Genomic DNA, 24,009 nt, shown 5'->3' with positions numbered 1-24,009 from the left:
CTGTGTGAGGTCAATAGATTGTTTTAGAGGGAGAAGGACGTGATAAAGATAGGATGGGGTGTGACGAATGCCTGGTGTGTCTTTATTCAGTTGCAGGCATGAACAAGTATTTCCAGCCTTTTTACCAGCCCAATGAATGTGGAAAAGCACTTTGTGTGAGGCCAGATGTCATGGAACTGGATGAGCTCTATGAGTTCCCAGAATATTCACGAGACCCTACCATGTACCTGGCATTGAGAAACTTGATTTTGGCTTTGTGGTACTCAAACTGCAAGGTAAGAGATGCTGATAGTAAATTTGTTTGTTTAAAAATAATAGATTTTCTGGGATGGTGACTCACTTCTTGGATGTCTCCTTGTGCACCAGAAAAATTGCTCTCATGTTTTGGAAAATCTGTTCTAAGATTTGGCTGGATTTTGGGGGCTTGGTTGGGATGAGAGTTTTTTGTTTGTTTTGATTTTTTTTGTTTGTTTGTTTAATGTAATGCATAGGAGCTTCTTCTGCAGTAAAAATCAAGAGTTTTTAAATTATTAAAACTCTACAGTGCCTGCCCAGCTGTTAACTTTTTAAAAGGATGCTTGAACATGGCTAAACAGTGGTTCATGGTGCTTTATGATTTTTTTTTTAACCTGATTGTTGGACAGGGAAGTGATTATCTTTTTATTTAGACTAAGCCTATGGGACTGCCTTCAATAGATCGGCTAAAGTTTTACATACCAAAGCTTTCTGATATGGATGTTTGCATTTATATGAAAGGTTTTGGATAGTAATCTCCTTTTCCCTCAGAATGCCATTTTGGAATGCCATTTTAGTGGAATGGATTTTAGTGGAATGCCTTTGTGAACATTGCCACCATGTAGATTCATTTTGTAAACAGGAAACCATTTCAGTACCATTCCTGTACTAATAGAACACACTATGGAGATATCAAAAGTCTCTTGTAGACTCATTTGGTTTTATTCCATGCTAATCTTACTTGATAAATTGTTACCTTACTGTGTAAAGCTTGCTCACAAGAAATTTCCACAAAAATTCTTTTAAAATGCTCTCAGAAGCCTGAGTCATGATTTTTTACCATTTTGTTTACAGTTTAAATATGATGTAAGCATATGAATAAATGGAATATTAGAAAATGAACAGTTTCTATTTTTCCGTTCTTTTTTTCAGGAGGCTCTCACCCCTCAAAAATGTATCCATCATATAATTGTTCGGGGGCTTGTGCGGATCCGCTGTGTACAGGAAATGGAGAGGATCCTGTATTTTATGACAAGGAAAGGGCTAATTAATACAGGGATTTTGTCAGTCAGTCCTGACCAGTACCTTCTTCCTAAGGAATACCACAATGTAAGTTGCTGTAATAATACCACATTATTAGTGTTACAAAACTACATTAGTACATGCAATAATTTTTTTGGTTATGGATTTTTGGCTCATTCACATAAATTTACAAAATTACATCTAAAACCTAATATGTGAAAAGTTTTTAACATTGTTTTCTTATGCCTTCAATGGGTATAGAAACATAAATTAGAATCCTTCCAAAAAAGATTTTTTTCCCCACTAAAATCTATGGAGTTCATTCCCATGGATTTGTTCTTCCCATGTGCTGTTCAAATGGATAGGAACTGTATGAAAAATATACAGGTTCTGTGGCTCTTATAATACACCCTTTTTTCCATAGGTGAGGAAACTGTTATTCCATGTTAGTTTGCAAGAACTGTGATTATAAGGGAACATGTTTATAACTAGCAAGTTGTTAGATATATCACCCAAAACTTATTAATGTATTCTGTAACAGAATATCTCCTAGAAATTGTAAGTCATGTTTAGAAAGTGTATTTGTAGATGTTTTTAATTTATAAAATAGTTTTTACTGGGCAACCCAATCAATGTTTGAAATCTTTACAAGGTATGTAAGTTTCTTGTTGGATCAATTCAATTAGGTTCCTACTTTTGTTACTGATAACTTCAGCTCTTTCTGTTAAAAGAAACTGAGGCATCTTCTTTGAAGGCCTTAAAAACTTTAACTATTTTTAAAGCTACTACTGATCTTTTTTCTATATTAAATTCACTGCCATCTTTAAAAGTTATCACAGATTACTTTAGATAAGAGAGATTAGACTTCTGAAACCTACAAACATTTTTACCTTTAGCAAATGAAATTACAATTTCTATTATATTTCTAACTATTTTTATTTAAATACTTTAATATTTTTTAGAAATCTGTCATTATTGTTGGGGCTGGTGCAGCAGGATTAGCAGCAGCCCGACAACTGCACAACTTTGGAATTAAGGTAAGAAGCTTTAGAGTACATTACTTAAAAAAAACCAGACTTCCTCTGCTTTGAAAAGTGTTGTTCATCATAAAAAAAAAAAGCTTACATTCTTGTTTCAAACATGTATGTATAGGGCATCCTAATTAATTTGTGAAATCTGGGGTTTTACTGAGTAAACCTGAGGTTTAAAACCAGCATTTATTTGTATCTAAAATTAAATATCATGCAGCATCTATATTTTGTATAGATGCTGCAGCCAGATCATTGTGTTTAGTAGCCTGTAGCATGCCTTAAACTCCAATTTTGAGATTTCCTGAATAAATCTTCAGCTTTTTTTAAAAAAGAAGGCTTATTTTTGTTAGGGTTGTTTCTAAAGTAACAGTTATATTTGTACATGTATATCCCAAAGTATAACTTTTTAAGATGATTTGAATGCATAAATTAACTACAAATAATGAAATGAAAAAAAGTGTTAAGATTGTTAACATTGCTGGATTGCTTACGGGGGTGGTTTGTGTTTTGTTTTCTCTTTTGCTCTGAATTGAACAGATATGTTTAATAGAATTAAATCTTCCGGTTTACTAAGCTGCATTTTGCCACAGGTCATTGTCTTAGAAGCTAAAGACAGAATTGGTGGCCGAGTGTGGGACGATAAGACATTCACGGGAGTCACTGTTGGAAGAGGTGCCCAAATCGTCAATGGATGTGTCAACAATCCAATGGCACTAATGTGTGAGCAAGTGGGTTCCTGCAGTGGTCATGATTATCACTAGTGAAAAACTTGTTAAAGCCAGGCTCAGATGGCTGGGTAAGGGTGGGAGTCCTTTTCTTTTGACATGATTAAAATCCTGTTCTGCATTGTAAGTAAACTCCACGTTGCTAATATATTTTTGATAACAGCTGGGAATAGAGAAGGGCTGTAGAATGGTTTCAGGCATATTATGTAAAGAAAAACATGGTGTCTTCAGCTCCAGAATGAGAAGAAACCACTTTTTTCCTCTTTTCAAGAGATAGTAACATAAAAGGTCTCAGCTTAGGGCTGAGAAGGGCTTTACTGTGGGAGGCTACTGCTTCTGTGATGGATTTGCCTTTGCTGCCTCTCAATATTTCTTGTTAAATTCTGCACAAATTAAGATTAACATGCCCAACAACTAAATTGCTACTATTGCTGTAGTTCAATTTCTTTAAAAATTCTTATTACTTGCTAGTTTGGTTTAGGTTTTTTGGAGGCAGGAATCTGAATTTTTCCATGTGGAATCTGAGTATGGGTTTTGCTCAGACATGTGCAAATCCAGCCCATGCCATTTAAATTCTTTAGGGCCCTATAGTGCCATGGAGAAATTCTAGTTTTTTTAAAAAATCATGTTTTATTTATGAAATGGGGAACAATGACTTCTGGATACACTTCAGATACTCATCCCTTTGTGATCATTTAATGTAATTTTTCATTGAAAGTACAGCTGTATCTTAAGATCTGCAGTGGTGACTAACAGCCTAGAGAGATGTGATGATATGTGAAAAACACTGGAGCATGCCCTGAGTAACAAGGCCCTAGGAAGAAATTAGCACCATATTTGTGCTATTTTTTTCTGGATTGACTCTGTAGAATTCAAAATCATCTTTATTTGAATTTAGCTCTGTTGTGTTTTCGATGCAGGTTGGACAAGCAAAGCAAGGTTTAATTCCAAATGATTTCTTTCTTTGCTTGGTTATTAATAAGATTGGTGGTAACTGGCAAGCAATATCCTGTCAATTCTTGAATTCAGTGAACTGTTTGGGCCTCAGACACCAGAAAGTTGTAGAAAGTAACTAATTTTAATTGTGACTTAAAAAATAAATGAGGTAGAAATAAAGGATACTGGTTCATCCTGTTTCATTACCAGACTCTAAATTTCTGTGAACCCCCAATAAAGGAAAGGATGCAAAGTGGGGAAAAAACCAACTTGTGGACAATTAACTGATAGGATTGTTGGTATTCCAGTCTGAAGAGAGCAAGAGTTACTCTGACTAAAGTTGTTGATGTTTTTTAAATGGTATCACTTAAACGTGAGTCATTCACCTTAGGTTAAATAACTTTGAGCAGGCTGGGTGCTGTAGTTTTTCCATACTTAAAAAAGCAATAAAATGTCTTTTTCTTAAGCTTGGCATTAAAATGCACAAACTAGGGGAGAAATGTGACTTGATCCAGGAAGGTGGAAGGATAACAGATCCTACTATTGATAAACGTATGGACTTTCATTTCAATGCCATCCTAGATGTCGTCTCTGAGTGGAGAAAAGATAAAACCCAACATCAAGATGTTCCTCTTGGTGGTAAGTGAGACATGTATTGCAAAGTGAAGATGTTGGCTCTGTTCATAAAGTTCTATATTAAATTGGCTCTTACATCAGACGTTACTAGAAGTGTATGGCTGTCCATCTGAACTTAAATCCAATAGATATTTCTGATACTGTATCTTGTTTTCATGAGGCAGCTTTTTCAGTATAACTAGCATCACTAGCAGTTCAAAAGACTTGCTTCTGGCTGAAGCAGGTCATAGCTAGACTTAGCTCTTATATTTTTTGACTAATCTGCCTAAAAGAGAGCCTGATCAAAGCCTTCTGCTGGCAAGAACAGTCCCATCTCCATTGGTAACGCCTCCCACCACATTTACAGCTTGTAAATTCAACAGCAAAAAATAAACTTGCTCAGAAATCTGTGCCTCCCAAATCTCTTCAGCATGGATTCTGTAAAACAGAATTAATAATCCCTATGTTCTTCAGTGAACCCTAGATCAAATTTCCCAGTTCTTTGATTTTGTAAAAATTAATTAGGATTTATTCGCAAGAATCCTCCATTATCTTAATGTGTATTTTACCTTTTAGAAATCTTCAACTGTATGATGATGACAGCTAAACAATTAATTTCTCTTCTGTCTCACTCAGAAATGTATGAGTAAACAACAAAGTTGTACTCCATCACTGGAAAGATCTTGTGGTTTTGTGGTTTGTTTTCTTTTTCTATGAGAAGAAAAACATCTTAGTACAAATTAGCAATAAGCGTGAAAATCTTGTGATCCAGAAAACAGCATATTGAAATGCAGTAGCATTTCTGACAAATTGTCATATATTCTTACTTTAAATGTGTTCTTTCACAGAAAAAATACAAGAGATCTATGAAGCCTTTATTCAGGAGTCTGGTATCCAGTTCAGTGAGCTGGAAGAAAAAGTACTACAGTTCCATCTCAGTAATTTGGAATATGCCTGTGGCAGCAATCTCTCTCAGGTGAGTTTTGACAGCTGTGTTCTGAAGTGACTGAGCTTCACAGAAGACAGGGTTGGAAGTAACACTGACAAATCACCTGATCCATTCTATGGCCCTAGAGGAAGAATCAGCTATCCTGACTATTCCTACACCCACCACCTGTTGTTTGAAAGCACTGAGACACTGATTCCAACGCTGTCGTATTTAATCTGATCAGAGTTCCTGATGTGCTTTTAGTAAGATGCTCTTTAAGTAGAAGTTGAGAGTAGATGTTTAGAAGGGAGCTGGGCATTTTGCTGAGATGCTGGGTGATATTCACAGGAGAGTTACTCCTCCTCAGATGTTGGGTGTGACTTCTGCTTCTCAGTTCTGTTTGGAAACTGAGGTATTTCTCTACCCCGCTACGTATCTTGAGAATAAAAACATTTGACCCCTGATGTGTTCCAGCCCCCTGGTGGTGAGCCCCAGTTAACCAGTCCTAGGTGCTCTCTTGGCTACATGATACTTGGCTGCCCTCCTGACTTCAGTTTTAACTAAGGAACTTCAGGAAATACAAAAGTATCATACTGTTGGCAGTGCACTGCTTACTCAGTCCCGTTGCTACATTTAAAGACATTTAGTGTCAATTGTACTACAGCAGTGGGACTGGTATGTGCAGATGCACAGATCTGAACTGAGGAGTGCACAAGAACATAACGAAAATCTGCAAGACAATGCTATATACCATAACAGTCACTAGAAAATATTTTGATAGGTCAACTTTTTATATTTCATGAGTGCCTGGGGGAATTAGGAAAGATGCAAAAATCTACTTTACCTTCAATTTTAAAATCAAAATATAATTGATTTTATTGATCTGCAATGATAGGAATTGGCATTTGAATAGTAGTTTGAGAATTGTTTCAGATTTTTTACTGCTAAGTGGCAGTTGCTTAGTGCAAATACTACTGTTTTATTAACTATAAGGTTGCAGGGATTGGGGAACAAGGTCAGTGAAAGCTATCATGGAACAACCTCCAAAGTGGCAGAAAAATTCCATTGAGTTGGGGTTTTTTTGTGTCCTATTTTCCCCTTCATGTTGGAAAATAAGGTATTTCCATTTTTATATGAAGTCCTAAGGCTGTAAAATCTGATTACTTTGCTAGATACAGACAACTGATATAAATACACTGCAATTCACCTTGATTTTTGTACTATTTTCCTTGTTTTCTCTGCTAAGCAGAACTATAAATTCCCTGCTAGTGACCAACCCATGTTATGACTTTCCTCAATCCAGCAATTCATATGTTATGTATTAGCATTAGGTAAACAAGCATTTCGATTTTGTCAGTATTGCTATAAATTCTGGTGATACACTTTGTTTTTCCAGTTGCAAAGGGGCTAGGGTGGCTTCTTCTAAACCGTGGAACTTTTCAGAGTACCCATGTCCCCTCACCAACAGAAACAGCCAGTTATGTTCTGTCCACAGGTATCTGCACGCTCATGGGACCACAATGAATTTTTTGCCCAGTTTGCTGGAGATCATACTCTTCTAACTGTGGGATATTCAACTGTGATTGATAAGTTGGCAGAAGGGCTGGACATCCGGCTGAATTTCCCAGTGAGTCTGGAAAACATTGATGCAGTGCCTGTCTTGGATTGCTTTGAAACACCCAGTTATATATTTGTATTCTTTGGGACCAGGTGAATCTGTGCTGTGACTGTTTCAATTGGTCTTTAAAAAAAAAACCAGGAGGACAATTTCCACATTCTGAAATTCTCCCCGAGGATTATCAGCACTTAAATATTATGATACGACAATCTGACATGTTAGAATCGTGATGATTTTTCTTTTTCAGCTTCATGGATGCTATTTTTTGTCTTTCAGGATTTCTCTGGAAATTTGTGTTATTCACTTTCTAGATTGCTGAGCAGTGCTATTTTAGCTATTCTTGCTGGAATTTGCACTGCATATGTACATTTTTTAATAGAGTCTCTCAATGTATCTTTCAATAGGTTCAGAGTATTGACTATTCTGGTGAAGAAGTGCAGGTCACTACTGCAGATGGAACAGTGTGGACAACACAAAAGGTACCAAGTATGCTTCAAGACTAAGAATTTTAGAGAACACACAGCACATGTCCTTTATTTCTTTTCTTTCACTTGGAAGACTATTTAGTCCATTTTCTCCCCATTCAAAGATGAATACTCATGCATTTTAGTGGCCTTTATTTGGGTATCTTAGAGCCCAATTTTTGGCAAGCATGCTTGAGATTTGAGTATGAGTTGATAAGAAAAAATAAGGACTATAAAGGGTAGTACTAAAAATGTGAAGCAAACAGGTTTTTATCTGGTCTTTCAAGTGACATTTATGTTATCTAGTTCTAGCTTTACCCCATTTAGCATGTGTATCCTGTTAAAATTTCCAGGATTTGAAAACCCCTATTTCTCAGTTTCTCATTTTCTCTGTATCCCCATCTTCTTCATGCTGAGTAATTTAGCTTTCAGTAATTTTTAAAATGGTACATAAACTTGATAAAGACTGGATTGACATCAACAGTGTTATTGAGTGTATTTTAAAAGATGGAATCTCTGAAGGAATTCAAAGAAAACCAAACCACTGACTATCTCTCATTTCAAACAGACAGTTTTGTTAATCTGTGAGTTATTGACTATATCATTTACTGAAGTACTGGTAGCATGGTTAGCCACTGTGATACAAGCAGTTCAACAGACTATGACTTAAAATCAGTAAACTGTGGGATCTGTTCTCAACTGAATGTAAGGCATGTGTTTCCCATTAATGGGAGCTAAAACCAGACACTCATCTAGAAATGTCTGGTGTGTTTTTATGCTGCATCCTACTAGCATAATCCAAGATAGGAGGATGCTGTAAGGCTTAAGTGCTGTATTCAGGTTTTGGTATTGTTATGATTGTAGCTATTTCTTTCAGGTATTAGTGACTGTACCACTGGCCCTTCTTCAGAAAAATGCCATTCAGTTTAATCCTCCACTGTCAGAAAAAAAAATTAAAGCCATTAATAGTTTGGGAGCAGGAGTAATTGAGAAAGTAAGTAATATTGTATTATCTTTAATTTTCTTTTCATAGAAACATTGGCTGTTTTGTCCCTGTTGCTTTTGCAGAATATTTATCAGTGTTATCAGGCTTTATGATGCATAAGCATACATTTATGTTTTGCTTGTATACAGTAGCCCAGGAGAGCAAAATGTTACCGGGAATCACATGTATTTCTGTTTCTTAGCTTTCACAACTTAATGATGTTTGAAAAGAAATTGTTCACATAAGAATTTCATGGCTTAAACATTTTGTGCCTGACTTTGATTCATGATGGTCTTGGATCTTCCAGAATTCCAATAATGGCTTTATTTCAGGCCATTTTAACCTAGTAAATTCACGAAGTATTTGTGAAAAATACTGAAAATTGTGTGTTTGACCCATGTAAAATCTCCAACCCTTTCCCAATACAAAAACACAGCCTCTCCTGAAAAGCTCCCCAGTAAGACATGTGCTTAGAATAAAACAGTAACAAAGTAATGCCAGAAACAGGATTATAAGAATGCTGACATTTAAAGACAAGATTAAGAAACTCCAAATACAGGATGCTGCTCATTTAAGTTATACATTAGGTTTAAAAAAAAATTTGCTGAGCATTTTACACAATTACTTCCATTGTGGATTTGATATTCTGTGCATTTGCAATTTATGAGATGAGCATTTTTTTTGCTTTGCCTGTCCCCCTTGGAAGACAGGTTCATATATTCTCTGTTGAGACCCACTCATAGGAAGAGCTGTGTCTAAATGAGTGGAAATAGGAAAATGGATTAGAAGAACATATACCATATCCTGTTATGAATTTTGTGGTATAAAATGCTTAAATTTCATTTTTCTGTATCTTTCTAGATTGCCTTGCAGTTTCCATATAGATTTTGGGATAGTAAAATTCAAGGAGCTGATTTTTTTGGTCATGTTCCACCCAATTCCAGCCAACGTGGGCTCTTTAGTGTCTTCTATGACATGGATCCAGAGGTATGGTACATGCCAACTGTATTTTCTCTTGGCCCTTCATAAATTCAGTTTGAAATCTAAGTCCAATAATTACTGAACAACAAAATTTTTCTTCATCCCCCCATCTGCAAATGTTAAAAGCAGCGGAAACAGTGTAATTTATCAAGATAAAGTTCATCAATATTTTGTTGTAATAAATGGAAATGTCTTCCATTGTTTGGATACAGACTAATATACAGGCAAGTATGTTCTCAGTTTCTACTGAAGACAAGGCTGCAATACCTTACTATAAACCTACTAATGTGGGAAAAAGGCTACTAGTCACTTCCAGTTTAAGATCTCTGCTCCCTTATTAAATCAGCTAAAAATGCAGTTAAAAATATCATGTTGATTTACTAATGCTTACTGGCTTGCAGTAGTCTGAGTGACCACTTGGAATAGCAGAAGAAAAGACAAACACCAAGTTCTGTATGAAACTGAGATGTGTAGGGTCAGTCTCATACCCATGAATTTCAAAGCAAGTTCAAACCAGTGGATTGACATCACATTTCTCTTCCCTGTCAGTTCCAAGCAGACACATTACACATTTATATTATATCTCTTCATACTTTTACAACACCTGCTGCTTACTACTTGGCAGCTATTAAAAAGCCATTTTGTAACCTGATGTCTTACTCCAAAAGGAAACTTTCCTGTGACATTTGTGCTCTTACTGCCTGATTTGTGCTTGTAAACACTTTGCTTAAATGAGTTCTCTCCAGTACTCTTAAGCTCATGCTACAAGGGGTTCAGTGTGCTGGTGCTGTCCAGAGACCCTAAATAAAATGCTTATTTTGCTTAATAGCTATTCTCAACTAGTTATCAGAGTTAGTAACAGAAGAATTATTGCCTTACATGAACAAGAGAGGCAGAATTCTTTAAAGGCACTGAGAACCTGTGTGCTCTTCCCTACTCACCACTTTACCTCTAAAACTTCTGCATGGTAGCAGATGTCATGAAGTGGAAGGAAATACCAGTAGATGTGACTTTCCATTACTTGGTCCAAAATCTGCTGGTAAAAACCTAGTATTGGTCTAATCAAAGACATATTTAACTAGAATTTAAATAGACTCTCTCTGTCACCACATTTTGAAAATGGAGTACAGCAGAGGTGAAAGTTTGACACAAAACTGAAACTTAAGAGGGTGCACAAAGAATAACACTATCAATGTAATTTTTTGGGGGTACAGCCTTTAAGTAGGTAGATAGGATGTTTTCAATGAATTCAGCAAGTTGTAAAAGGGGGTGACTGTAACACATCTGTGAACAAGACATCACAAGATGTCTTATTTGAGCATAAATACTGTAGAATATGCACCCTTTGTTCCAAGGAATCAAACCCACTTTTCTCTAGAACAACAGTTGCTTTGCAGCTGAAAATATCTTTGCAATAGCAATTAAAAGAGACTGTCTATTAAAGACTTAATAAGGTCTTCTTTTTAGGGCAAAGAAAGCATTTTAATGTCAGTGGTCACTGGAGATGCTGTGACAACCATTAAGAGTTTAGATGATCAACAAGTACTCCAACAGTGTATGACTGTACTCCGAGAGCTGTTTAAGGAGCAGGTAAGAGAAGCCTCTTTTGTTAAGAGATGAATTAACTTGTCACCAGAATAAAGCTTTCAAGTGTAGTACTTCGTGATGTATAGGTAGACCTTTGACATTTAAAACTATTTTTCTTTTCTTGTCGGTTTCAGGGAATAGGTTTTCTTTGAGACATACTAAAAATCGTGATTTTTGGTCTCTTGTGTGAAAAATGAATATTGAAATATCTTATATCTCTCTGAAGGATAGTAATATATAACTGAAAAATAAAAATTAACTATTGTCCTTTAAAATGCTTTTAAAAAGCAAAATTAAAAGCAGTACTATAGGCAAGTAACACAAAACATACTTCTTACTTAGTTGTCACTTTTCTTCTGGTCATCACCACTTCTAATATGTGATAAGATCTTCAAGCTAGATGGATTGGTTTCTGCCTTCCCCCATGCCAAGGCAACTGAAATTACAACACCCCCAACCAATCCAATCCATTTCTCTTCTACTAACAAACAACCCTTTCTCAGCTGTATTGGGGTGGAGGTAAGGGCAAAATGATCTAGCAAGGGCCCTACATCCTGAATGCAAAAAAACCCACTAGATAAAAATTGCTTTTTTCCTTCCCCCAGATCATCATTAGGATAAAAACTAATCAGAAAATCAGGGAAATCTGGGGCAAGCAAAACACTATCACTTAGCAATGTTATTTGCATTCCACTCTAGAGACAATAATGCCTCGATTAATTTACTTAGAGCAGTTAGATCCTCAGGAATGATTATGTTCAGGGTTGATCTCTCAAGTTTTACTGATGGTTCAAATGTTAGGATTAAAGATCTTGGAAGAATTTCAGTATCTGGAAACTCTAAAATTCCTAGTAACATATGTTTGGTAATGGCTTTTTTATTACTAGAAGCACATGCAGTGGAAGTTCACATACCTGTATCTTGATTGCATGAAAATGCAGCAAATGGATCTTTGGTTTCAGTGCCACTCTGGTCCAGAGGAGTGATCTTCACAGCTGTCTCCATGGTTTACAGCAGTTGTGAATTTCAGTCACCTGAGGACGATGCAGTGGGATTTTCAAAGACAAGAATAGCTTCAGGGGTGTACCAGAGCTACTTCTGGGACATCCATACAGCTTGCCATATTTGGCTGGTCCTTGTCTTGATCACTCGAGCTTGAGTTTCTCATGTGCTGCCTGAATGGAATTTATTTGTTGATACCAGACGTTGTGCAAGAGGCAACCAGAGCTGCTTCTGTTTACTTGTCATGAGCTCCTCCAGAGCAAGACACAGCTGTAGTTGACTAAGCCTTCATACAAGTGTTATTCAGGCTCTTTTTTGGTAGAAGTCTGTGGAATTTGTATGCTGCAATGTGACAAAGAATACACATATTACTTGTGGCTCAGCCAGATCCTGACATCCTGGTTTTTGTTTTCTCCCTGAACCTAGTTTTCAAGACAGCACATTTTCTGATCTTAGATAAGTAATCTTATTTATCCATTGGAATAAAATTATCTCTAAAATGAAAATTAAATTTTGAGATTTAACAAGCTAGATGTAACAAGCATTACGCCCAACCAAGACAAAAATTGCTAACATTATACATACAAACATGTTGAACAATATCAGTATTATATTGGATTACAAGAGCATTTGTGTATGCATTTTGAGGGGACCTTTTTTTCTTGTGTACTTCTAAGTGTATTACAGTATGCAGATCTGTTGCATTCAGAATAGTGCAACTGTGATGTTTCAGGCATCAGGCAAGTCTAGCAAACAAAACTATCTTTATGGTTAATAGTATAATAAAAAAAAATAGGAATTAAATTCTGGAATGTAATCTAATCTGTATGTTATTAATATTAAATACTCTAAAGATTACTAGAAACTGAGAAAAAGCTGTGCAAGAAAGCTCTGAACTTTTCTTTGCAATGTTTAACTTATTTTGGTTATGCAGGAGGTTCCTGACCCAGTGAAGTTCTTTGTTACTCGATGGAGCAATGACCCTTGGCTGCAGATGGCATACAGTTTTGTGAAAACAGGGGGCAGTGGTGAAGCTTACGACATGATAGCTGAAGACATACAAGGAAAAGTTTTTTTTGCTGGTGAAGTAAGTATTTTTGTTACCTTTAATTAAGGCTACTGGGAACAGTAGCAGATGATCTTATGGAAGATCATCTCCTGCTACTCAAGTATATAAATATTCTATTATATAAATATGCTAATGATTCTTGACACAGAACCCTCTCTATTCATATTATTATTAGGCATGGGCAGTCTGCCATATATTTCAGGTCAGAAGTAAAATGCATTTTTAGTCAAATTGTCTTTCTGTTACTCCACTTGTGGGTAATATAACAAATGCACAATGATGGTGTAGGTGCATTCTGGGGCAAAACTTAACCTGCCCCACTAAAGTGCAGATAGCAAAACAGACTGCTGCTTGTGTAGTTGACTTGCTTGCAAATTTTGAAGTTTGCTAAAAATCTTAAGTGTTTCCTTTAAAGGTTTTTCTAAAGAGTTTTCCATGGCTGTTAAAATGTAGGTATATGCTTAAGGAAAACAAAACTGATGTTATAAACTGAAATTCTGTAGTATTAGTTTTAGAAACAATTGACTTTTTTCTCGTCTTTTTCTTTATACAGGCCACAAACAGGCACTTTCCTCAGACCGTTACAGGAGCTTACTTGAGTGGGGTTCGAGAAGCCAGCAAAATAGCAGCATTTTAAGTACTGAAATTTTGTGTTTATAGATATATTTTTAATTGATTTCTGTGGGTAAAAAGTATCTTCAAGTTTCCTATTGCTGCCTTTTTCCTACGTGGTACTTGAATAGTATGTGGTACCTGAAGATAAAATCTTCATCTTCCTTTTCCTCTTTCTATCCCACCCCATTTTTAAGCCCTGATGATACATGTTGTTTGGGGCTTTTTTCCAGCTAAGGTATTACTAGCAGGAGTGACATTGGAATCACTGGCCACAGCTTAACTGAGAGAACTTGTGTCAAGAGTCCTCTTCTGTATGGCTCAAGTCATGCTATTGTGAACCTTCATTTCAGAAGGTCAGATTAAAACAAGACTAAGTTAACAAACAGCATTAAAAATGCTGGCAGTTAGTAATGATATGGGAATTTTCCACTAACTGTGCTTCTCAGGTTGATTATGCTCATAGGAGTTCAAACTGGCTTCCAAGAGCCTGAATAGCCTAGAAAAATTCTAGGATTAATGTAGGAAGGAGCTCAACTATCACTTTTCCCACTTGCAATCAATAACCTATTCTATAATATTTTTTCATATTCTTAGCATCCACTAAGTGGGCTTTGGGATATGAAGTTTGTTCCTTTAAATAAGAGCTGGAACAGTTTACAGTGCAATCATAGAAAGGTTATTGTAGCTAATTAAAACTTGAAAAATTAACTTCTACATTACTTAAAAAAAACTTTGAAATATCTTTGCTACTTATTCAGAGAAATTCTTGTTACAAAAATAGGCTAAGAGTTTAGATTTGCTCATTGCTTCTATAGAAACAGGGCAGCTTAAAAATACCATATTGCTATGATTATTTTGAAAAACAAACTTCCAGATTCATTTGGGCTGAAGAGAAGTATCTGCTGATATGACTGTACAGTGGGGGGTGCAGGACTATAAGTTCCTAATAGCTTATTCAACTTTTATATTAAAAATAACTGAAGATGAATAAGGAAAAATATTAGCACTCTCATGAAGGGCTGAAATAAGGGGCCTTGCACTTTGACTTGAAGTTTTTTTTTTTTTCTTTTATTATGAAAGTATTATTAAAACAACTTGAGAGAGTAATTCAGCAAGGGCTAGACATCTATCTAGTAGCTTTTTCATGGGACAGGGAGGAAAATATTTTTCAACAGAAATAAGATAGATGTAACTGGGATACCTATTGTAATACTGTTCCACTATATTGGTATTAATGAAAAAAAAAATTAAAATCCACTTTTAGATCTCTTCCCCCACACCTTCTGTGTAACTTGGCTGCATAGATGTCATGATTTTTGAAATGAACATAAGCACTTGGTCTGTCCGGCCCCATTCTCATGCATCAGCTTTTCTCTTTCATTAATCCCTTCATTTAAGAATGACACAGCAAACATTTTTGACTTACAATGCTTATTTCCTTGAAGCTGCATCCTTGGAAATAAACAATAGACAACCTTAAGAAAAAACATAGATTGATAAGGGGTTGGAATAGACCTTAACAATCATCTTATTCCAATGCCCCGTGCACACTAGACCAGGCTGCTCAAGGCCTTATCCAACCTGGCTTTGAACACCACCAGGGTCCTACTTAAATAAATGCAACTCTTCTTTTCAAATATGTAATATTTTGTTTTTAGTGTAGGTATGATATTCTTAAAAACCCTTTATTTAATCTCTAATTTACAAGGTGAAGATGTTTATATAACTAGATGTTTTTCAGATATATATTCTGTTCTGCTTCTTAAAGCTGAGTTATATGGACTAATAGGAAGAGTGTAACTGTTCATGATTTTCTTTTACATAAATACTGGTATGTACAGTTTTAAAGTGTTTCCAATTTTTAAATTGCAATTTGAAGGCTGCAAGAAGCAAGATAAAGCCTTCTGATAATAAAAAAAAATCAGGACATCAAATTTTGCTTTTGGCAGTCATTTGCACTTTGTCAATTTCATATATTACAGGCCATCTTATGGCATAACTAGCAAAGATTAAGAGCTATGTATGTTTGAGTTACAAATTTCTTTCCCACTTTATCACGTATGACAAATTACTAGAAGAGGAGCTTCTGGTGGTGGGAAAAAAAGCTTATTACAAGCCCAAAATTGTATATTCAATGGCTGCTTCAGCTAACCTTGCTTAAAAACTTCAGTTGGCTTAGTAACAGCTACAAACATGTCACATTTCAGGTAGGAATGGTCTGGAAAGTTTAGCTCAGCATCCATTTCTCCAGTCCAAAGTTTGTATGAACATGCTTGATTTGTTCTGTTAATTTGTTCACGAGGTTTTAAATTTACCTACAACTTTGCAGCTAGATAAACGCTGTATGCTAGAGACTAGAGATGGACATGAAGAAATACTATCACATTTGGCTTTAGATCATGCACACTTACAGCATTAGAAAAACTGGTAACAAATTATAAACTTATCAATGGCCTAGTCTACTAATTATTTGTACATTGTTCTGGTGCCAGGGCACTTAAACTGTGTTGTGCTGCACTGAAATTTGAGGAATAGATGAATAAGTATGTTCCATTTTAATTTACATTCATTTGAAATATGTTAGAACATCAGGCTGGTTCTGAGACTTCATTCTTTAATGTTACCCAAAATTTTTTTAATACCTATGTTAAAATTTATTTCAAGCATGTATGTATTTTTTCTTTTGTGTTTAATTTATTCCCTCAAATAAAGAACTGGGGAATGTTTTCTTTGAGTAGGTTTGTTTAAATGTTATTAAGAAGATTTGAATGCAGAGCATGATCTGTTACACTTCAGTTCTTCTGTGTGATTATGTTATGGCAGCAGAATAAAACTGGAAATTATCCACGGGATGCCCCTGTTGTGGTTGTTTTTTTTCTTTAAAATTAACTAGTGGCTAAGCTACTTTTTTATTACATTTTATATTAAGATTTCATTTTAGTATATTCTTACAGCTAGATAATTCCTCAGAAGTGCTGCTTTATAGCCTTAGCTGAGGTCTAAGTTCTAACTGTGCTGTTCTTTGGACAATACTCTAGTCTCTGTCTTTTGCCTCAAAGTTTTACAAAGGAACTCATAAATTTATTTTCCTTAGGCCAGAGGAAATTTAAGCTAGTTATAATTGTTTAGAAGCACAGTCCATAATTTTAAAATGTCACCAAGTAACCATTTAATGCTTTTCATAGAACAATTGTAGTGCAAACACTTTGTAGGATCATGGTCCTGAAAGGTTCCTACTAGTACAGAGCACTCTAAGCATGTGCAAGCCTGACTACTCAAAATATTCAAAAATACAGTGACAAATTCTAGTCGCACTTATCTACATTGTTCTTCTGAAAGGCAGGTTAGGTGTTCATTTAGTCTAAGTCTGACAGCAGCTGCCTTCAGAGAAAAATACTCCTACTGCTTTGAAAGTTATTTCACCCACATATAGCATGAACCAGTGAAAGCATTACTAGGCACAAGATTCACTGCTTTCCCCTAACCCTGTCCTAATTTTGTATCCTGAAGCTGTGTTTTGTTCTCCAAATGCCAACTCATTACACCTGATACTGCTTTTGAAAAATGATAGCTTTATTTTAAGAAAAACAAGCTTTAAAATAGAAATGAAATACTGATAAAATACTTTAAAATAGAAATTAAATACTGCTTTTTAACATAGTGTACAAATCAGCAAATTTCATCATACTCCCCATAAAACTCACAATCCTTAAAAAAACCCAGAGGGTACTTTTTTCCTTTTGGCCGAGTTGTGTAACCCTTAGATCAGAACTAAGTGAAATAGTACAGTGAATGAGGTCAGGTGAAAAGGCAGGGCAAGTTACATCATACTACCATCCTCTTACAGCCAGAACCTCTGGAGATGATCTGGTACCAAAGCTGCTACTTGGAACAAGGCCAACATGGAGCTGGTTGCTTGGGCCCCTGCCAGGTGATGTCCAAACATCTCCACCAATGGGGATTACACTGCTCCTCCAGGCCCCCATTCTGGAACCACCCACATGGGAAGTTTCTCCCCCTAACAAATAACTGCAATACCCCTGGTGGCAACTTGTGCTGTGCACCTCCAAGCAGAGCCTGGCCCTGCCTTCCCCAAACTCTCTCAAAATTTGAGAGTTGCAGACTGCAGGATGATCCCTTCATCCATCTCTTCTGCAGGCTCAAAGGGCCCAGCTCTCCCTGCCTTCCCTCCCCCTCACCATCTTGGTGCCCCTCCCCTGCACTCACTCCATGATGTCCATGCTTGCCCTGCCCCAGGGAGCTGGACACTGCTGCCAAGGCCAGCTCACAGGAGCTCACCAGGGGCCAGTCACTTTGCTGACTGCTGGCCCCACACTTGCTGCCAGAGCCCGAGGGCTGTCCATGTTCTTTATCGGGGGGGCCCATTGCTGAAGGGCCTCAATGAGCGTCTGCAGGAACCATCTGGCCCTGCCCAGGCCCTTGTTGGCAAAGGTGCTTGGCCAGACACCACTGTCCCCACCCTCACTGTTCAGTGGAGATACTCTGTCCCAAAACAGGATGCTGCTTCTTGTATGAGATTCCTGTCAGCCCATTTCTTCTGCAAGAATAAACCTCTAGATCTGTAATTTTCAGCATCTTGCTTTAATAAATACTTCTGAATTCAAAGGCGGGATCAACATTTCTTTGCAAAGGAAAACAACACACTTGTCAGCATTCAAGATGTTTCTTTTCTCAGCAACTGGAATACTGATTTTACTAAATTTCTTACTGCAAGTTTGCAGACAGTATTCTGGTATCTTACAGATTTTTCCACTCTTCTCCCTAAATAACAACCACCAGAAGTAATTTCAGGAATGTTTTCATCTAGTCCAGTTGAAGCTACTGTATTATAGTCCACTTTCTGATTTGAAACAAGGAAGTTTAGATCAGCCCAACTGGTCATGAAGCACCCTCTCTCTGAATCAGAAGAGCTAATAAAAATCTTTACTAGAATCACTATGCTGACAGCCAGGCACTTTATTTGACCAGATTAAGTACTGGCCTCCAAAAGGGTTATTTTCAAGCTTAGCAGCGGCTAATATAAACTCAGACAGTTTTTAGATCTTGCTTTGTCATGTGCCTTCTAACAGGATAACAGAGAAAGACCACAGACTGCATAAACAGCCTGCTCAGGTCCAAAGAAGGCTGTTAGTCTAGAGCTTCTGGAAAAAAGTGGGATGGAATTTACAGCTGTGTCTTTGTAATTTCATCTTGGTTAGACATGCTCTGCTGACCACTGTACTATGGGCTACCACATAACTCTAAATGCATGTAACCTCTTTTCACTCCAAATTGCTGATTTCCTTCCCACCTAGCCCTCTCTATCTTCCTTCTCCTACAGGCCCCATATGCTGTTGCCACAAGTGCTGGTAAGAACAGCTGTTTGTACCTGCAAGTCATTCAGATTAACTTGTGCTTTTGCAAGTCACCTACCAAAATACTGAATACCAAAAACTTAACTGAAGAGGAACCAATACACTGGATTGTAGGAATTACACTGGAAGCAATCAAATCAAGATGTTACAACTATTTTTCTCCGGAATGCAACAGTCAGATCCTTAAGCATCTGGAAGGTACATTCCTGAACAATTTATAAAGCTATCTTTTATCCAGTTAAGCCATTTCCATTTTTTGAGACTCTGTGAACAGGATTTAGATCCTTGATCAGGTGTGCTTCTAATCCAACAGCATCAGGATAAGCAGGACATTTTATTTACCTTTTAGTACTGTCTTGCAGCCTTTCTCCCAGTTGCAGAAAGAACTGGAATCCTGTATCAGCTGCAGCCAGACTGGTGTGAATTAGCAAGGAAACAGGCAGTTCTTCTCCGTTGAGAACTAACACTGAGTTGTTAAGAGATTTAAACAAAGCATTTGAAGGATGTCAAGTTCATATCCATTCCAAAGTGGCAACTAATGCATATATACAGTAAATAGAAGTATGCTACCCCGTTCTAAGTTTTCATTAGAATTTCAACTATTAAAAAATGTTTGTACTTTGGAATTGTGAATCTTAAAAACATTTCCTGACCCATATAATTAAAACCAGCTAGTACATTTACATAAAAATCAAAAGGCAGTTCAAGTATTTGTAAAACATCAAAACTTAATACAAGTAACTTTCTGAACTTATGACTGACTTGGAAATTTTTGATGTTTTTAATTGCAAATTAAAAAGTGTTCTTTCTGCTAAGACTGTTCAGAGACAAAACTCCCCCAAAAACCAAAATAAAACACAAATCAACCTCACAGAAGATATAAAATCCTAGTGCAAGGACATACATTTCAGCAACAGTGTCTTCTAAAGTAGAGAACCCAGTATTTTCTAGCAAATGAGATAAAGACAAACAACCTTGTTCCTCTGTACGTTTTTTACTATACATGTAAGCAATGTTAGATTAAAACTGATTTACATTTTTGTGAAAGACATTTATTGAATACAAAAAATCCCCATTACATTCAGCCTTATTATAAACGATTACACGCAAAAAAATTCATAGGTGTGTGTAAGATCAACAGTCTAACTGGCTGAACATTTTTGGAATTTAGATAATTTATGAACCCTTATTTCTCAACTGTACAATAATAAAATTCAAAAAAATAAGCTTTGTCTTTCCAGCAATGCTAGTCAGAGGGATTCTGTGCTCATGGTGTGAATGGCAGCCCACACTTGGGCAGCCCTTAGCTTCATGATTTTAAGTGTAGGACTTCCCATATTAGAAACAAAGAGTATGGAGAAAACCTAAACAAAAATTTATGCAAAGAGTTTGTTTTGATCCTAAAAGCTGCCAGCCAAAGTTCAAGACTGCAGGCTTACAAGTACCATTGTCCATGCTGAGGCAATGAAGCTCAGGTTCAGAAAAGCCTCCCCACACTGAAGAGAGGTTAAACACATGTTCACATCAGTGCTGCCTGATTTGGAAGCCCTACTGTGGATTCCCAAAGCTATCATACCTCCAGCTGTACATCTTGGATACCCACTTCTGGTATGCTGGACCATCAGGTCAAGACACCAAGATAGAAGATACTTTGCAAAGTGAACTTTAGAAATTTTCCTATTGCCTTTGGAGGGATTATATTTACTACATATTGAAACAATGTCTGCATTCTTTGTATAAACTACAGGTATAAACCTACAGTTTAGTTTCTGTACAAGGTAAGATGAGACAAATGATGAAACTTCAGCTCATTTTCATGAAACTTCTGCACACCATTGTTATTATCACTGCCTCACTGCTGAACACTGACATTTCATGTCATAAACTCAAAGATACCAAGATTAAAAAACTGACTTGCACAAAAGAAATTTGAAATAACTTTATATACACAACAAAAAGCCTTTTAAAAGTACAAAAATAACATCTATATGCCGATTAGTAACCATGCTGTGATAGTTCTTTCAGTGCCTACACATGCAAGACTGTAATCTAGATTCAGAATAATTCTGTTTCTGTAGAATGTATCAGAATATAAAAGAGATTAATATGTGACTAACTCTTCTCCTCATCAGAATTAATATGTATTCAAAATATCTTTGTAACCAATACTGCAATATTCCAGTCTCTGCATGTATACATGTAGATAAGCAGACTTCATCTTAGTCAATTTTAAAATCTCCTGTATGCTGGTAATCCACGCTATAAAGCTACAATGGCTCTAACGAATCTAGTTACACAACGCAATTCAAAATGTACAAAACTATAAAAAAGGGAACATTTATTGCCATGCATGAAACTTAAGTATGTTCAACTAAAAATTGCATCAAATGCAGTTCTGTTTAAAAACAAAACAAAACAAACACACAAAGCAATTTACATTAACACTCTTAACATTAGATCAGCAGAATTAGCTCTGACTAAATACCACAAGGTAAGACATTCCTTTTGCTGGTGCCTATCAGATCTTCAAAGCCATGGAAACATAAACCCAGGAATCTTCATTTCCCACAGTCAAATCAGATCATGAAATCAACTGAAAAGAGAAGTGCATTAGTTTTCTCCTTTTTCTCAATCCAATCACATTATCATGAAAATACACTCTTTTTGCTATCACGAAAACCCCAAAAATATCCCTAGAACAGACAAATTGCTTTATCATGCCTTTGCTGATAGTGACACAGGTATGCACAAGACATTGACAGAGCAATTCTAAATTGCCTTGTATTCACATCTTTGAGTGAAGCCAAAAGAAAATGAAGTTACTTTAACTCCACTAAATGAACCTCACTTCTACAGTTCATTTTTAGTTTCAATGCAAGCAAAAGTAATGAAACCTGATTTTTTTTTTTTTTACCAACTACAAACCTCAGATTGGACAATAAACCCTCTGTCCGAAGTACAGTAGGTAAGGCCTGATCTTCAGCACAGCAAACTCAAACGCAAGATCATCATGACTGTATGACCAGGAGCACATAGAGAAAAGCATCTGTCTTTATTCCCTTTTGCCTAAGCTGACACGTCTGCAGAGCTTGTGCAGCCTCATACATTGTTATCTATGAACGTATGTGACCAGTGCCTGAACTGGAGTGCATCTTGCAGCCAAGGTTGTGATTGAAAGCAAATACATAGCTTTCAGAGTACAAGTCATTAAAAACTATGATAATTCTAATTCTTATTCTAATTCTAGTTATGCTTACCAAAAAAAGACATAAGAGTAGTAGTGGCACGCTAAGGAAACAATCTGAAGCAATTTTTTTTAAAAGAGGGAAACACAAGGGAAAAAAAACCCATTAACTAAACATCAAAGGTTTAGGTTTAGGTGAGCACTAAAACTTTCAATATTACACAAGAAGCTATTAAAAATATTGTAAGAGGATGCCATGCCAGGGTGAAAAAAAAAGAACCCTCCCCAACCCAGAATATTTTCTAAATGATAAAGTCTTTACCTCTTTGACTGTTTTTTTAATGAAGTCTTTTCTGTCAGATAAATCATAACTAGGATATTTTTCATACACCTAAAAAAAAAATAAAAACAAAACAAAAACAAACTTCAAATTATTTTCAATCAATGGATTGTATGAATTGAAGAAGCTTAAATAAAATTAGGGCAAAAACTGATGTTGGTACTTCTAGTACTACAATTGCCAAAATGTCCTCTGTTAATTAGGGAAAGACACAAGCATATTTTTCTGTCCTTATTTAGGCCACATAAATATTTAAATGCATGTGCTCCTTTATGTTTGGTTGCTGACTAAACTGGTACTATAATTTTTCACATCAACAAACTGAAATGCCTAGCTTGCCATGTCACATAAGTAAGAATTCTCCAACTTTTGTTTTAAATGCTCTCTTAAGTAGTGAGCTAGCCCTGCATTAGTGTAGAAAGCTAAACAATTAATGTAAAATAAATAAGCCTTGGTATTTGATAAAAAGTAAAACTGTGATCCTTTCAAGAGACTAACAGAAGAGTCAACATATTTGACTGCTATTGTACAACTACTCTTTGGTTAACAGGGTGGGAGAAGATCGAACAAATGAAAAATAGATGCCAACACTGACAACCAATTCAGACTATTTTATCTCAGCATACCAAATTTCAGACTTTTAGAATGATGTTAAATATGAAAAGAAGTTACATACAGTTTTCTCATAACTTGTGGTTTTGTTTTCTCAAGACGATTTCTTGAAATTACCAGGAAAACCAAACATGTGAGTGAACCAGAAAATATCAAGGCAACTGTATTGTTTGTGTTTTGGTCACTTTTCCCCACCTTTCCCTTTTCTGGCTAGATGGTTCGCACACCTGTTCTGACAATTAATGGATTCCTTGCTGAATTGATTCAACTCACTAACTCAGCTGAGAACTATTCTGATAGATGCTGATAGGCAGCAGCTGAATGGATTTATGAAGAGAACATATGAAGAGTGAGTATGCAAGGTGAGCACCAGAAATGTACAGTGCCCAGGACACAGCCCTACCCTATGGACAGCAGCAAAGCTGCTGCATTGTCTAAACACATCAGATATTTTCACTGTCACACACGGCACTTGGTCTAGAGGTAATACTGCTACTTCCCAGGCAGCTAATTTTAGTATTTCCCTTTTAATGCTGATGTCAGTGTTGCGTATCTAAAGATTAAAGCTCTCATTGTTACAGCTATATCTTGGTTCAAGTTAAATTTGAGAGGAAACTTCTGAATGGGGAGAGCAAACCTAAGCAGCCTTTCTCTCCAGCTGGTCTGGGAAAAGAACTTCTTCAGA

At 36.3% G+C, this 24,009-nt stretch overlaps 2 protein-coding genes across 3 annotated transcripts in view; one reads left to right on the top strand and one right to left on the bottom strand.

The window, feature by feature from the left end:
• Positions 1–16,665, top strand: part of KDM1B (lysine demethylase 1B) — a 27,389-nt gene extending 10,724 nt beyond the window's left edge. Inside the window, exons 10-22 of the mRNA XM_083860880.1 lie at positions 91–275; positions 1,168–1,344; positions 2,220–2,294; positions 2,879–3,016; positions 4,417–4,588; positions 5,413–5,540; positions 6,988–7,119; positions 7,515–7,589; positions 8,452–8,568; positions 9,421–9,546; positions 11,008–11,130; positions 13,064–13,216; positions 13,752–16,665. Of these exons, the coding sequence (XP_083717006.1) occupies positions 91–275; positions 1,168–1,344; positions 2,220–2,294; positions 2,879–3,016; positions 4,417–4,588; positions 5,413–5,540; positions 6,988–7,119; positions 7,515–7,589; positions 8,452–8,568; positions 9,421–9,546; positions 11,008–11,130; positions 13,064–13,216; positions 13,752–13,835 (1,685 nt within the window). The 3' untranslated portion in view covers positions 13,836–16,665. The remainder of the gene's footprint in view (positions 1–90; positions 276–1,167; positions 1,345–2,219; positions 2,295–2,878; positions 3,017–4,416; positions 4,589–5,412; positions 5,541–6,987; positions 7,120–7,514; positions 7,590–8,451; positions 8,569–9,420; positions 9,547–11,007; positions 11,131–13,063; positions 13,217–13,751) is intronic.
• DEK (DEK proto-oncogene) overlaps positions 12,042–24,009 on the bottom strand; it is a 25,982-nt gene continuing 14,014 nt past the window's right edge. The window contains exons 10-13 of one of the 2 annotated variants that reach the window (XM_083860889.1): positions 22,695–22,763; positions 19,531–21,781; positions 15,240–15,288; positions 12,042–12,471 (exon numbers count right to left, since the gene is read on the bottom strand). In XM_083860889.1, the coding sequence (XP_083717015.1) occupies positions 21,770–21,781; positions 22,695–22,763 (81 nt within the window). In that variant the 3' untranslated portion in view covers positions 12,042–12,471; positions 15,240–15,288; positions 19,531–21,769. The remainder of the gene's footprint in view (positions 12,472–15,239; positions 15,289–19,530; positions 21,782–22,694; positions 22,764–24,009) is intronic. The other variant, XM_083860890.1, reaches the window with a different exon arrangement.

Source organism: Zosterops lateralis (assembly GCF_965231275.1).
Source record: "Zosterops lateralis genome assembly, chromosome: 1".
Classification (NCBI taxonomy): Eukaryota; Metazoa; Chordata; class Aves; order Passeriformes; family Zosteropidae; genus Zosterops; species Zosterops lateralis.
The sequence above is the reverse complement of the archived record's forward strand: the minus strand, read 5'-3'. Positions and strand labels throughout refer to the sequence as shown.